The sequence below is a fragment of the Rhinichthys klamathensis genome, unplaced genomic scaffold, assembly GCF_029890125.1.
Source record: "Rhinichthys klamathensis goyatoka isolate OS25496 unplaced genomic scaffold, OSU_Roscu_1.1 h1tg000459l_1, whole genome shotgun sequence".
Taxonomy (NCBI): domain Eukaryota; kingdom Metazoa; phylum Chordata; class Actinopteri; order Cypriniformes; family Leuciscidae; genus Rhinichthys; species Rhinichthys klamathensis.
This window is the reverse complement of record NW_026606949.1, coordinates 18,204-34,724: the sequence shown is the minus strand read 5'-3', so window position 1 is coordinate 34,724 and position 16,521 is coordinate 18,204. Positions and strand designations below refer to the sequence as shown.

At 39.2% G+C, this 16,521-nt stretch overlaps 1 protein-coding gene across 2 annotated transcripts in view; it reads left to right on the top strand.

The window, feature by feature from the left end:
• Positions 1–336: 336 nt before the first annotated feature.
• Positions 337–16,521, top strand: part of lrrtm4l2 (leucine rich repeat transmembrane neuronal 4 like 2) — a 28,519-nt gene continuing 12,334 nt past the window's right edge. The window contains exons 1-2 of one of the 2 annotated variants that reach the window (XM_056236647.1): positions 337–782; positions 7,608–9,220. In XM_056236647.1, the coding sequence (XP_056092622.1) occupies positions 779–782; positions 7,608–9,220 (1,617 nt within the window). In that variant the 5' untranslated portion in view covers positions 337–778. Of the gene's footprint in view, positions 783–7,607; positions 9,270–16,521 lie in introns of both variants that reach the window. The other variant, XM_056236646.1, reaches the window with a different exon arrangement.

Sequence of the window (16,521 nt, the reverse complement as noted above, 5' to 3'; positions counted from 1 at the left end):
AATTGCCCGATTTTCTCATGCGTGCTAGTGGCATGTTCAAAATCAACATACTCAAATCTAAGTTGTGACATCAAGTGAAATGAACCCCTCTGTTAAAATACAACTGTTATGATGAAATTGAAATGAATATTTATTTAAACTAATAATATTTCACCCGGTTATAACACAACATGGGATAAGACAGACACATGAGAACGTAGATCCTTTAAAGTGCCTGCAAGTAAAGAGTAGAGATTAATGAATCAACACTTGTTTGAGTTGAGTTGAGAACATGCAGCCTATCCGCTAGCAGCACAGATCTTCAATCATTGAACCAGTAAACCACAGCCACCCCCAGACGCGTGACGTGTGATCGCTGCTGTCCATCCGCGACGCTGCTGAATCGCTCGCAGCGCAACAACCGGTGGATGCAACACGTCCCTCGGACTCACTGGTGCTGAAGCTGCGCGCACTCGAAAGATTCCAGCATTCCGCAACCCTTCACATCTACAGTATGGATCGTGATGCCTTTTATCGCCTGATGAAACTTCCCTTCGTTTTGTTTTTTCGCTTTAACCATCACGTTCGTGATTTTATGCAATTTAATGTTCGTGGGAATCAGTAACCTGAGGTATTAACTCGGTTTTTTGGTAGTTATGATTGTCAATTTGACTCGCGCGCAACTGCGCTCAATAAACTGACGCTTTCATTTAGTTGCACTTCAGCTTCACCAAAAAGCGCAGAGAGATTTCTGGAGTGAATCGCCTTATAAACGCGCAACTGGAGCAGAACCAGTGCCATGGGTAAGAACATAAAGCAAATAAACATTTCTGTTGGTTTGCTAAATGACCGTGCTCTCGCATTTAAGTGCGTAATGACAAACAGCCTCTCATATTCGAGGCGCATGCAAATCATTGAACTTGAATCATCTGGTGCAAATTAGATAATTGTGTGTTTTTGGACGCGTTTATTGATTATGGATTTGTGCGTGTGTTTTGCCTGCATTTTGATGGCCAATCAATTTCTCCATTCCCGATTTCAGTCATGTTCTTTTCCACCTTCCTGGGCATTCATCACTAGACCACATGCATTAACGCAAACGCCTTGTAATTTATATAGTGAATTGTGGTGCTAAAATGTAAAAGCGTGAATGCTTCTGGACTTTTACATGTGAGACTTTGTACAGAGCTAGCTTAATCATGCGAAATTTTATGAATTTATGAACAAAAGCATATCTTTTTCTTGTTTCTGATATAGCCTTTTTCTTCAATGTTGTATTTTTCTAATTTTTAATGAACATTGATCAACAGAAAACAAATACTTTCTTTTCTTTACTGAGAACTGTGTTGCCCACAGTAACGAGTGCGGCAGTAGATGTTGCAGTTGCTACATTTAGTTTATCAACATTGTTGAAAAAATGTCTCATTTTTGCTATCAATAGTTTTTATTTATTTTTATTTTTTTAATGAACATAACCATTTGTCATACTACAGGACTATTTAAACTGATCTGAATGCAGAAAGGTGACATGCTTTATTTTAAATTCATATACATTGTAACCTAAAAAGATGATAATTATCCATAGTGTCATAGTTATTTTAAAGATGCAAGCAAGCATAATAATAATTTTAAAAAAAGAATGATCACAACGTTGCTTTTGGCACACCCTATTAAAAGCTTAGAAATGTTTTATGATAGGTCTGAGCTTTTTACAGTGTTGTAATTGGTCTGTTGCTGGCAGTCCAGTGGAACATGATAGACCTTGTCTTTGTAATTTGCATTCTGTGCGGCACTCAGCAGTTGCTAGGCTTCATAATGGTAAATTTCCTTGTGCTTTACACTGAAATCCCAAATTACCTCAATCATCATTTGAATCAGTGGCCATGTTACAATCAATTAAGGATGTGCATTAGAGAGCGCCTCCATCTGTGAACGCTGCTGATTCTTTACTGAATAAGGTATAAATAGGAGCATGTCCTGGAGCACGTTACGCTACTCAGACTTTGATCATCAATATAGATCACTTACTAAACAGAACTACGTTCTGCTCGTCCCCAGATGCATTGATGCCTCACTCAACACTCTAACATACGAAATTTATATTAGTTCCACAAATTATTCCAAGTATGTGTAACGGAGGCCAGCTTGTTAGAGCTGTGTGAGTAAACCTCACTCCCCTGGCCTCAAGAGGCGCACTAGCGACTGACGCTAAAGACCGCAGCTTTTGTTAGCGCGCCCATCTCCAATGCCGAATCCTGCTCAAAGCGGAGCAAGATGAACCGAAGGGGTTACATATGGGAATTTTGATAAGGTTTTGAACTTTATATAACATTCTTTAATCATTTGGATAATCTATATGTTTAATTATATATAAAAACCTGCGTAAAACCAATTTATATAGCCAATTTGATCAGCTTGAGCTAAACCTGCTATTAAATTTAAAATTTAAAATTTAAAAATCCATGAATTACTCACCATCATGTCGTTCCAAAACAGTAAGGCTTTCCTTCATCTTAGAAACTCAAATTAAGATATTTGAATGGAAATCTGAGATTTCTATCCTTCCATTGACAGTTCATACAACCAAGTTCATAAAGAGATCATAAAACTAATCCATATGAATTGAATGGTAATTTTCTGAAGAAACTCGATTGCTTTATGTGATGAACTGATTTAATTTAGGCTTTAATTCACATATAAATATTGATCATCAAACATGAACAGAAGCTCAACCGTACTTGATTGACGCAGGAGAGTGAACCTCATTGGTTCTTGCAGAAGCTCAAACGTGCTGCGTAACACGAGAATGAACCTCATTGGTTCTTGCGGAAGCTCAAACGTGCTGCGTAACACAAGAATAAACCTCATTGGGTCTTGCAGAAGCTCAAACGTGCTGCGTAACACAAGAATGAACCTCATTGGTTGTTACTGAAGCTCAAACGTGCTGCGTAACACGAGAATGAACCTCATTGGTTCTTGCACATCAAGCAAGCAAGCATGCTTGAGCTTACCATATCTGATGTGTTTGTTGATGTGTTTGTTCATATGGATTAGTTTTACAATCTCTTTATGAACTTTTTGAAGCTTCAATGTTGTACTTGTGTGGACTGTCAATGGAGGGACAGAAATCACTCAGATTTCAATGAAATATCTTAATTTGTTTTTCCAAGATGAACAAAAGTCTTTCAGGTTTGGAACGACATAAATGATGAGAGAATTTTCATTTTTGGGTGAACTAACCCTTTAAGTTGAACTAAATGCAGAAAGAACTCCAGCCATCTGTGAGAGGAGCATGTGAAGTTCTCCTACAGAACTACACCTGAAAACCAGAGAATCCCCTACTTGGCATATGTGTGGATTTGAAGATCATCCTATAATGTTAAATGAAGAATTTACTTGGCAAATACTCATTATCACTGGGACCATTTAAATCTCAGAGCTTCAGTGTTAAATTAAGTATGTTGACATGAAAAATGCATTTTCAAACCACAGATATGTTAATTTGAGCAAACACTTAATGTATGCCAGAATAACTATGAGAAAACACCATCTGATAACTGCATGCTCTATCAAGATTAATCTAATTTAATATTATTAACAAAATGCATTATCTTAAGGACTCCAGGGCAAAGAGGGGCTTTGTCCATATGGCACAAGTCCAAGCACATTAGGAATATTCTAAAATTCCAGTCATGCACACACAACTACCTTTAATATAGTATTAAAATAGCCACGACTGCTTATTTTTGCCAGTCTGTACATGCAGCCACAATCCACTTAAAACATGCTTTATTGAATACTTTCCTGTTTTTAATATTATTAGTTTTAATATAATAAAGTATTCATCCATGATTAGGGTTAGGCTTTTTGGCTATAATGCTAACATATAGTCAATTTGTTAAGCATACATTAGTTTTAAGTTACTGTTTTAGGTAATGCTGCCTAATAATGATGGATTTGAAACAGCAGTTTTTTTTTCCACTGGGATAAACAGAGATGCTCTGTAGAGTAAACTTGACCTCCACGCCTCCACATTCCAGTCCTCAAAAGCCTCCTCAAAAGTGAGTGTTTCAGGAGGGGAGTAGTCCTCCACATCCCACTGCAAACTCCATTCAGCTATGAAACGCCCACTTTAAACTATCCAATCAATTCTGATGATTCATTTTAATCAGTCCCATTTTTTAGTGGCATAGGATATCCTGTTTCACTAAATATATATATTTTTTAAATACACACACTACGGAAACAAATGGCTTGTCAATAAGGTTTTATGTTGGGGGAATAATTTACCTTACATTCGACATGTACTGTATGTTCTACCTGGGATTTGAACCCTTAACCTTGACGTTTCTAGCACCAGTTGAGCTAGCAACTGCATAGAGAACAGATGAGGTTGAATGCTTGTTAATTTCAGCCTCGCCATTGACAAAAATAATGAAGTTCTCAGAACCACATTATGTTTTCACCTTTTTCTCTGGCAAGGTTTAGTTCTCCCCTATGGCTCTTGACAAGGCTTGTATTCCAATCAGATTATGATCGGATGACACAAAATAGACTCAAATTAGGATTAGCTACTCCCTTGAACATTAAACTGAGGACGGAGAGGAAAAACATTATAAAAAGCACTGCAAACTCGTTGCAGGGGCAGTCCATTGGGAAAGGCAGTCCCTGTGGACTGAGAGTCTGAAAAAAAAAGGAAACCTAGAGCTCAATTGGAAAGTGTTGGTGGCTCATTCTGTGCACTGGGAATTGAAGCTTGAGTGAAAGTTAATCTAGCACAAAGCATGACATCAAGCAACATCCTTCAAAGTTTAAACCTGGGCTGTCAATTTATTAATAATGTTAATTGAATTAATTGCATTATACGGCGTTTAATTAATTTTCAAGTTGATTGCATAAATCAATATAAGCTGAGGAAATCTCCTAAATGATAATGCATTAATTCAAGTTAAATTCATTAAATAGTTTATAGTTTATAGCCATAGTTTAAACACAACACGTACTATAGAGTAACTCTTGACCTTTCTCCATCTGCTGCATTTCTGGCGGTGTTGGTGGTTGGATAAAAAGACGGCAGTCTCTGCTAGCACCAAAGATGTGTACTCTTGTGTACCTGAAGACATGGATAAATGTGGCTTGTTTGACACATTTGCTTTATTTGTTTTGTTACCCTGCAACATTATTTCTCAAACCCTCACTGCATTCATCTTGCTTCTTAATCATCTCCTGCTGAGTCTGGCCCGTGTATTACTCTCCATGTCAGGGTAATGGAACAGTGTAGGATTCATTTGAAATATCAACTTGTCTTTTTTGCCAAAGGAGATGGCAGCTCTCGTTCTCTCGTTCTCTCACCCTCTCTCCCCGTCCTGATGTCGAAAGCCCTGTTAATGGCCTTCTGAACCATATAATCATGAACATGAGTGTCCTTGAATCTCAATTAGTTTTCCTTGGGCTCCCAAAAAAGAGGTCTGTTAAAAAGTGGTGTCGACACATGTGAAAAGTTCACAGTTCTACATTAAACTATTAACGTCATCTTGTGCATCCATCAGATCAGAACTATGGCCTTCATAGTGAGACATTGAGTGAGGTAAGAGACAGGGAGCAACAACAAGAGACAAGATGAAAGAACACAATTTTACCAAAAAGTAATGTGATGAATTTCAGAATGAAACAGGAAACCGCAAGCCAAAAGGAAGCAAAGCTATTTACATTTTGAAAAAGGTTTACAAACACAGACTTTTATTTTAAGGAATCATGCTCGTTAAAGGAATAGTTCACCGAAAATCATTTGAGCACCCTCAAGTTGTTCCAAACCTGTATGTATATTAATTTTTTTCTTCTCCTGAACACAAAAGAAGATTTTTTGAAGAATGTCAGTAACCAAACAGTTGATGGGCCCCATTGACTTCCATCGTTTTTTTTTTTTGTTTGTTTGTTTGTTTTTTTCCATACTATAGACGTCAGGGGAGGGGGAGGGGGGTCATCAACTGTTATCGACACTCTTCAAAATATCTTCTTTTGTGTTCAGCAGAAGAAAGAAATTCATACAGGTTTGGAACAACTTCAGGGTGAGTAAATGATGGCATAATTTTCATTTTTACAGCCTGGATTGTGTATTGAGGAAGTAAGCAGATCCATTTATAAGTAAAATATACAAATACAAAGAATGTAGCATGTGGACAGTCAGGAACACACACTACAGCTTCGATAAAACTCTCCCTCCATGAAGAACACATTGGGTGGCTATGCTTTTAAAAACAGCCTTATCTGCTCTTGATTTTAAACAGTTAAGTGAGAGGAAAACCTTAAGCGAATCAGCTCTGCAAATCTTTAGCCTCTAATGACTCTCAAAGGTTTAATTTGCTCATTGATTTCTTTAACAGCCAGACCTGGAGATTGATTGCAGAGGTTCACATGCAGTCTTTTTTTTTTTAGTTGAAGTTTTTTCCTTTTGTACCAATTTAATAACAAGCAAGAGAAAATGTTCCAAATCCACTGAGTTGCTCATGAAATACCCTCGAGAAAAACCTATCCATATCTCATTGAGAGTGCAGCTCTCATCGAATATTTTGCCCCCAATTATAAGAACGTGCAGTATTAATGGGTCATATAATTATTTTAAAAATGTTGTCTTCTGAGGCAGCTATATAAGCCAGCCTACTTGGTTGTTCGGTCTCCTGTTGGAAGAATTACCACATTCTTATGGGGTCTTTATCCATTAAGACCATGTCGCTAATGATCTCTGCTGCTAAGGGAAGTGATGTGCTCTCAATACCATATCTCTGTTCCAGTAACTAGTCAGCAGGAGATGGGTGACTGGCCTTTAGCCACAGAACGAAACATATTTACTGCCCCAATAGGACACTATTATATAAAATTGATTACTGTGTAAACCGTTTGGTATGCCCCATTACTGTTGCACATCTCTTCTTGTTAAAGCATCAGCGCAAAGCAGCAGAACAGCAGGAATCTTATTTGTCATGTGTTCCTTGCTAATGATACAAACAAACTTTGAGACGGATGACCCTGGTGTTGCCTTTCTCTCACTCTTAATTTAGCATGGCGCATAAGATGCATTCAGTGTTTGGCTGCTTTGAGCTACATAGATTGTGAAGGCATGCTATTTTTGATCTCTATTTTTAAACATTAGTTAAATCTTTTGAGGGGGTGTACAAGCAATGACGGACTGCTCTGTGCATATGTTAGACGTATGCTGATTAGCTCCGCTCTGATAAGTGGAGCTCATTGATTTCCATTCATTTAAAACGCTCTCTTCGCTTCCCACTCACTTCCATTTTGTCTGAAACCAGGGTACATTAAAAGGTGTAGCGCTAAATGATGGATAAATCCACTCGAATCCTCGTATTCAATTAGAGGGTCCCCAGTGTGTTTTTTAGATGTCATGCATTATGTCTTAATAGCTTGCAAACACTCGCCACACTCTGCAGGATGTCCCCCATCCATCACAGTCATGAATCGTTTTCCTTGATGATGAAGGTGAGGGCGTGCATAATGGATGTGCTGCGCACACATGTACTCAGTCACCTGCAAACCTGTGATCTCTTGGGTGAATACTAAAACTGACCTCAAATGTTGTCTGTCTGTGTTCTGTCTGTGTCTCTCTGCAGGGCCCTTACTCTGGGAAGGGCGCCTGTCGTGTTTTCTTCTCCATGCTTCTGTTCTCCTGCTGCTCAGCAAGGGGGAGCGGATGTGCCCTGTGAGTTGCCGCTGCGAAGGCAAGATTGTTTACTGCGAGTCTGGCGCCTTTCAAGACGTCCCGGAGAACATCTCTCTAGGGTGCCAGGGTTTATCCCTGCGGTACAACAGCATCCTGTTGTTGCTACCTTACCAGTTTGCTCACCTCAACCAGCTGGTCTGGCTCTACCTGGACCACAATTCCATCAGCGTAGTGGATAGACTGGCCTTCCAGGGACTTCGTCGGCTAAAGGAACTAATCTTAAGCTCTAACAAGATTGTGCAGTTGCAAAATGGCACCTTTGAGACTGTCCCAAACCTGCGCAACCTTGACCTGTCCTACAATCAGCTGCAGGACTTGATACCAGGGCATTTCCATGGACTTCGCAAGCTTCAGAATCTTCACCTGCGATCAAACAACATCAAAAGCATCCCTGTCCGTACGTTCATGGAATGTCGGAGCCTGGAGTTTCTAGATTTGGGTTACAATCGCCTACGGACTATCACTCGTACAACCTTTCTGGGACTGCTCAGGCTGACAGAACTTCACCTTGAACACAATCAGTTTTCCAGGATTAACTTTTTCCTATTTCCACGCCTCTTAAATCTACAGGCTCTTTATCTGCAATGGAATCGCATACGGACTGTCGTCCAAGGTTCGCCTTGGACTTGGCACACTTTACAAAAATTGGATCTATCAGGCAACGAGATTCAAATTTTGGATCCTGCTATTTTTAGGTGTTTGCCCAATTTGCATACTCTCAATCTGGAGTCTAACAAGATCAGTAATGTGTCCCAGGAAGTGGTTTCATCATGGATCTCCATTAGCACTATCAACCTGGCAGGAAACATATGGGACTGTAGCTCTAGTATCTGCCCTCTGGTGTCTTGGCTGAGAAACTTCAGGGGAACTAGAGATGCCAGCATTATTTGCAGCACTCCCAAATCTCTTCAGGGAGAAAGAGTCATGGAGGCAGTGAGGAACAACTCTGTGTGCGAGGAGATATTTACTGTGGAACCGACCACGGAATTAACACTTCTTTTGACTACTGCTATGACAACTCTTTATGTGACAAAGCCACCCACAACCACCACTACAACCCCACGCACCACAACTAGACAGCTTTCCCAAGTTACTCACATACAAAGACTCACCCCAAAAGTTGTATTCCCTGTTCAGTCTGACAAAGAATTCCTACCACCTCTATCAGTGACGCCTAGCACCCTACCCTTCACCCCTGAACCTGAGTTTGAACATATGACCTTCCACAAGATAGTCGCTGGCAGCGTTGCCCTATTTCTCTCAGTCTCATTAATCCTATTAGTGATTTACGTCTCGTGGCGACGATACCCTAACAGCATGAGGCAACTCCAGCAGCACTCCATCCGACGCAAGCGCAGGAAAAAGACTCGAGAGCCTGAACATAACATCAACTCACAACTGCAAGAGTATTACCTAAGCTACAACCATGCCAATGCAGAGACGATGGACTCTTTGGTTAACGGGGCGTGCACCTGCACCATCTCGGGCTCCAGAGAGTGCGAGGTATGACCTACCATTAAAAAAACGCATTCTCTGCACCGGGGAGTCAGAGGTAAACTTTTTTAAGAGCATGACTGCCCGTATAATTCTTTCTTCTCTTTGCCCTGTCGTTACTTTGAAATGCTCACATATATTTGCACGAGTAGTAGCATAGTTCACCTAAAAACAAAAATTCTTTTTTTTTTATTCACCAGGTCATTTCAAACATGCATGTTGTTATTGGTTTTCCCCAAATGAGAATCTTAATTCAGATTTTTTTCATACAATAATAGCCTGTCAAGCTGTAAAAAGGACATGCAATTCTCTTCATGAAATGAGCATAAATGCAGTCCATCTGACACTATATTCCAAATATTCTGAAGCTTTAGTGACATGAACACCTTTTTTGGTTTTGCTATTTTTGGAGCTTGACAGACATTGCCACTATGACTGTTCCCTGTGTTTGACTCTTTCCCTGCCAGCGTTTTTTTTTTTTAAAGTTGCCACCCAGCATTTATGATAATTTCATAAATGTTTCATGGCCCCCAGAATCTTATTTTCTTGTATGAATATCTGAATATTCAATATATATCAAAGAACAGACACACATGCTTTTAAATAAATAAAAAAACTTTTTTTCTAGCTTCATGCATTCCTTTTTTATCAACACTTGAATGTGGGAATGTTTAATAGTAAAGCAACATTTTAAGCAAAAGCTGAGAAAATCGTGTTTGTCAAAGACTACATCCAGTTCGGATTTAGAACGATGATCAAAACATTGATGGAGTAGATCAAGTCCATTAACACCCCCTAAGGTTGCACAGTCCTATACCTCGACATTGCATTCGGTAACATTAGGCAGTTTTGATTTATATTCTGTTGGTGATCGCGTTATTTTACACATGCATCTGCTTACATATGCTATTGCTTGTTTCTGCTTCTTCTTCGCATGTGGTTTGATCAGAAGATTCAGTACTCTTTCAGAAGATACCTTATAGCGCCCCCTACCACATAACAATGAAAACACGGAAAGCTGGAAATTTCCATCAATCGCTGGGAAGCGTTGTCTCACAAATAACGAAAATTTCCGTGGCGGGGAAAGAGTTAAGAAAATAAAAGACTTCAAATGATTCCCCTTGCATGTTCTACAGAAAAAAATAACAGCATACATGTTTAGAAAGAGTAAATAATGGCAACATTTAGCATTGTGGGTATAGTGCTAGAATTGATGGGGGGCTTTTGGACCCCTCCAAAGATTTATCCTGTAAACAGTCCACACACCCCATATGATCAACACTGCACAGAATGATAGTCACTATTAGTGAAAAGTATGAACGTAAATCAGTGGTGGTTCACAACAACAGTAAAGGACTGAGGCTGTTCACTGAGAATTAAATATGTCTTATCGTGGCAGGTAACCGAGCAGCATCTGATCATGAGAAAATCTCCTAATCTGCAAGCAAGGAGCCAAAAATGAAAGAGGGATGTTAGAGGTCAGATCAATCAAGTCAGAAGCTGTGTCCCAATGTGCATACTATCCATCCTAAATAGTATGTGACATTAGTAATTGTCAATACTATTTAGGGCATAGTATGCACATTGGGACGCAGCAAGAGAGTATATTAACTTTATAAGATAAACAACAGGATTCAATCACATGATCTCTCCCTTAATATGGAAAGTCATACTACTATACTACTAGACATCACAACACCTGAACCAACCAACCAATAAATATATATATAACTATGACTCACTGGTTTTAAGTGAACTATTTCTTCATGCTGGAGTGGTTAGAGCCGTGGCACAGTGACTAGTAGTGCATGTGCTCATAGGACAATCTGTTCTGCTACATTGTTTTATACATTGACAATTGAAAACTTGTAAACAAGTCCATCCTTTGACCGCCATAGTAGTTCGTTCAATTTTACAACCCTTGAGTGCTTTTAAATTGGCTCTATAATTTTCTCTTGATGGTCTCCCTCAATTAAACCTAATTCATAGCTAACAATCCCAGCAGAGTTCTGTCATCTTTAGTTGCCTTACAGAAACTAAGCCTTTTGACACAAAACAACACTCACAATGACATTCTTGTGAGTCACTATTATCAGCCCTGTGTTTATCATGGGACGAGAAGGAACTGAAATTGCGTTCAGTAATTATGTACTTAAATTATGGAGCTTTATTTTACAAAGCATTCTTTTTTCTAGATGCATTATGCTGCATGACTACATTCTTTGCCCTTTACCAGTACCAGCTGTTGGAAATCAATGTACATATTCATGTTTTCCATCACCTTCAATTATTGCCTAGTCTTCCAACTCCTGCTTGGGGTTGCTACATCATTTATTTGATCACTTCTTTGGAGCTCTGTGTTGTAACAGGTCATCACGTATTTAGTTTTGACATTAAATGAGCGGGAGTACTCATTTATGTGTGTTATTATTTATAAAAAAAAAATCCTGTGTTTTTGTCAAATTGGCCTGGCTCTAGTTTAATCTCTCATCATTTTGGAAAGCTTTTAAAAATCTAACCAAAAATGCATGACATTTTTGATGGGGAAGATATCTGGCCTAATTTTACCTTGTAATTGTAATTTGACACAAAGCACAGCAATTGTAGATCACACTGACTGGCTCTATCAAATCCTCAGGCTGAAACACTTTTCTGCTGTGCACCACAGTGGTTCTCAACTGATGGGCTGTATGGATAGGGTCACAGAAAGGGAGAGCAAAAGATAAAAATAGGCTTATCAATTTAACATGTTCATTTAGTGTAATTAATAAGTAATGCAATTTATCATGCCTCCTAATACTCATGTGAATTCCGTAGTAAGGGATTTTCTTTCCATGGAAATTCAAGCTTGAAATAACTCTGGCTAGCTTTTGCGAGTCGGCAGTCAGCAGTCTCATATGCTTCTATAATATGTTTCATAAATAGCCGCTATAAAGGCTGAGGACTTTAGGTCAGGGTTGCACTTTATTTCGATGGTCCACTTTAGACACTCAACTGACAACTTTGCAACTACATGTCAACTAACTCTCATTAGAGTATTACACCGTGTCCTAACCAGACGCGATGCGATAAGATTCCAGCGACAAATAATTTGTGTGTCCACACTAGATGCGACGCGACTGCGAGATGCGTCAACATCAATCAAAACCCACACCCAATCAGAACAGTGTGTGGGCGGAGTCTCGCGGCAAGTGCACAGCACCAGAGGCCCTGTCCCAAATGGCACACTCCGGACTTGTGGACTTCCTCAGAGTCCACACTTCGGTGACGTCATGTAGTGCAGACCTATAGGGCCCTTAGCGCGAGTCCGCGAGGGCGCATTGAGAGGTATTTTTGGGACAGACTCGATCGTCACGCCGGAAACAGGAAGACGGTCTGATTGTTGTTATGGACAGGAGCTACAGGTTCGGGGAAATATGCTGCCTATTGTTGTTGTGTTTACATATGACTCAGTAAAGCCCTGACATTCTGTTCTATTTATTTAATGAATCATAATGCGATCGTATTATTCAGCTTGCTATTATTAGCCTATGTTTGAGACATCAACCACTGGTCGATGATCATAATGTTTGTATAAACTTGTCATAAAAACCGTAATGATAATTACACTTAAATATTTTCTTCTCAGCCATGTTAACAATTGTCCGTGAGCGAAATCTCCTCCCATCCGTTGTCTGATTGGCCTTTCGCAAAGGATTCCTGGGTAGTTAAAGTGCGTGAAGCCTGCATCTATGCGGGCTTCGCGGAAGACCGCTTCAAGGGTACTGCTGAGCACACTTCAGAGCGTTAAAATGCTAAATGGGACGGCCTACGGACTCGTAGACTCGGCGAGCACGCGCAATTTAAGTCCACGAGACCGAAAGTCCCCATGAAGTGCGCCATTTGGGACAGGGCCAGAGATTCATCTTGACGGCACTCGCAAGAAAATGGATAAGTAGGCTACATAATCAAATTCACAAATATTACACCATTTAAACATTATTAAAATACATAGGCTACTGAGTTACTAAAACAATCTTTGTCAAAGAATACACTTGTTTGTTCACAGTTTTAACGTTCTTGTTTCCATTTGTTTAATTTCAAGATCTGAGGTGAATTATCCATTGTTGCTTTTACAGCTACAAAGCTGGGAGCACTAAATGATATTCAAAGTCACATTGCATGATTTTAACATTAAATAAAGCACATAAACAGTACCGAGATTATCATTCCCACACTTTGTGTTTGTTGTTCCAAAAATAGAAACTGTTTCTAAAATTGAATCATCGCGCGCGTCACGTGTCGCCGTCGCGGCTGGTTAGGAAAAAAATTCTGATTAACATGGAAAAGAAGATACCTTTTATCGCGCGTCGCGGCGTCGCGTGTAGTTAGGACACGGTGTTAGCAGACTGTTAGGTTAGGGGTTAGCGTTCAGGGCTGCGTTTCCCAAAAGCATCGTAAACCTAAATTGATCGTAAAAACGATCGTACGACTGATCTTAATATTATGGTCTGTTTCCCAAAAGCATCGTAACTTAAGTAGCACTTGAAAATCTTCGTAGAACTACGAGTGCTCTGGAGTAATCTTAAATCCCCAAGTGCATCGTAAGAAGACAGAGTTATGAGCTCACCTGCAGGACAACCGTCAGATTACACTTTTATCTTGATTTAACAGATTACACTGCAACGTAAGTATAATATAAGGTTTTGATTGTACTTTATTGTACACTTTGTTGTACTCCTGTTTTGTTTAAATGAATAAATGAATGAATTAAAAAGCGAAGAAAAAAATAGAAATACATCTTAATTAAACGAATGAACAAAAAAAACAAAAAATCATAAAATAAGTATGCCTAATCTGGGAAATATGCTTTAAAGACCGGGCAAAATAGGGATGAATTAAAAAAAAATCTGTCAATGACTTGCTGACGTGCACGAAAACCAGCCATGTATTGGGCATTTCTTGCGGACCTCCTTCCCTGATCTTTGAACAGGGTTGCAGATAGTTTGCAATGTGACAACGTCCTTCCAGATGTTTTGTTTTTCCTTATTTGTACGGTGTCCTTTAAATCTGTTAAAAATAAAATCTTTGTTTCCCTCTATCTCCTCTAAAAGCACATTCATTTTATCTTTTTGAAAGGTATCTTCTCTTGTTTTTTTGTTTTTGTTCAGCCATTTTGTCAGTCTGTATAGGTGCTTTATATCCATATAGACTTGTCTTGATTTCTAATCCACAACAAATGACGATTATTAGGTTAAACGTTCAGAATACGATTCCATATAAGGTTATATTTCAGCACTTCGCGAATGGACAGCGACGCTTAAGTAGCACGTAGAACGCGTTCTAGCGCGTTCATGTTAAGTGCATTTTTGGGAAACGCGCGTGGAATTGCGGCGAGCCTAACCTTGCACGTAGAGGGCGCTCTTAAGAGCTAAGATAAATCGTTATCGGGAAACCCGGCCCAGGGGCCTCATTTATAAACGTTGCGTACGCACAAAAGAAGGCGTACGCCGCTCTCTACGCAATAATTGGTATTTATAAAAAGCAAACTTGACGGTAAAATGTGCGGTCCTTCACGCAAGCTCTGACCCAGGCGTACGCACAAAAACGGGTGAAATGAGAAATGGCGACACCGTCGGCAGATGGAAGAAACATGTGAAAGTGTGTGAAACTGTAGACCGTTGTGTAAAATAAATGGCAATACTGCCTCTCATAAATAACACGAAGACGTCACAAAGCAAGTATTACAATTAACAGCCTACACGAACACCCGTTTGATCGATCTGCAACAGAAATGCAAATTAACACATATTTGCAAAAAGAAAAGTGAAATGTTCTGCAATAATATTGGCATGTTATACAATTCATCCTCATAAATAAGATGGTAAACAGAACGAAATAATGTACAAAACTGATATTCTCGCCACTGTGTCCGTCTGGCGGAGCAGATATAGCTAGATAGTCAGTCAGATAGATAGATAATTAGGGAGAGATAGATAGATAAATAGATAGATGTATTATTTGACCACTGGGGAAAGTTGTTTTCATAGTAAAAATGTCTTTATCAGCTACGGAATCATGGTATTCATGCAGGTATTTCATGCATATGCCTTTAGTTTGTTTTATTTTTGATAAAATAACGTATGACGTATGTCTCAACCATTCAGAAAGCTGCAAGAAATTACATTTGCGCTGAACTATTTCCCATTTCCAAGTAGATTATAACCGACATCTGTAGCTTGTCATTTCTTTTTTATTTCGGCCACAGTCCGAGGTTGTGAGGCTACAGCATACGGCGTCTGCAACCTTTTGCCACTCAAGTGCCTTTTTGGCATTAGTAGGCTAATGCCCACACTGTGCCCTCCAAACAACATTTTTTCTCCTCTTTTCCACCTCGCCAACGATAACTTCTACTTCACATTGAATGAAGTAACGTTTTTTTGATTTCCTCTCTATGTTTGCCATGATTTCGCAATCGATGAATATTAACTTGTGGGCGTTTCACGGACTATTTATGGGCAACTATGGGCGTGACATGAAGCCGCAAAAGCTGCGCTACATTTAGAATTGATTGTGATTTATTAAGGGGAAAATGCGTAGGATGTGCGTGCGCACGGTTTTATAAATCCGAATATTTCTGTGCGTACGCACGTCCTATGTTTCATCCGTACGCCACTTCTGACGCAAATCCTACGCAAAGTTTTATAAATGAGGCCCCAGGTTAGTAGAATAAGTTGACGTATTTAGAATGTCTTTTGGGGGGCCGTCACAAACTGTTAGCAGATATTAACCCAGACAGTCTACTAATACTCTTATGATAGTGACGTAGCCTTCTGTATGTAGTTGGATGTAGTTCCAATGTAGTTGGAAGGATGTCAAAAGTGGACCATTGAAATAAAGTGTTACCTGAGTCAGTGATATACTTTATTTCTATATTATTGAAAATCAGTATATTTAATGATATGTTGACTTCTAAAGCAACTTTTGAAATAAAATTGTATTATTTTCATTAGATGATTTTTCACAAATCAATTAATTTGATGTATTAATTAGCATGTTTAAATTGATGCACAGCCCTATTCACAGTAAATGTAACTAACCACATTATTGTGCATATAGTTAGGGCAGGGCAATAAATATGTTTATTAAAAGGAAGGAGAAGACACTTCCCATTCCATCAAAATTATATTTCTGTGCTATTTCATCTGTGTATTACAATCTAGCCAAATTACACAGATGCCAATATGAGCAGATGCATGAAATGCCTTCATCCATGAAAACCACAAATACACTAAAATTACACATTACAAGGTAAATAGCTGCAGAGAGCA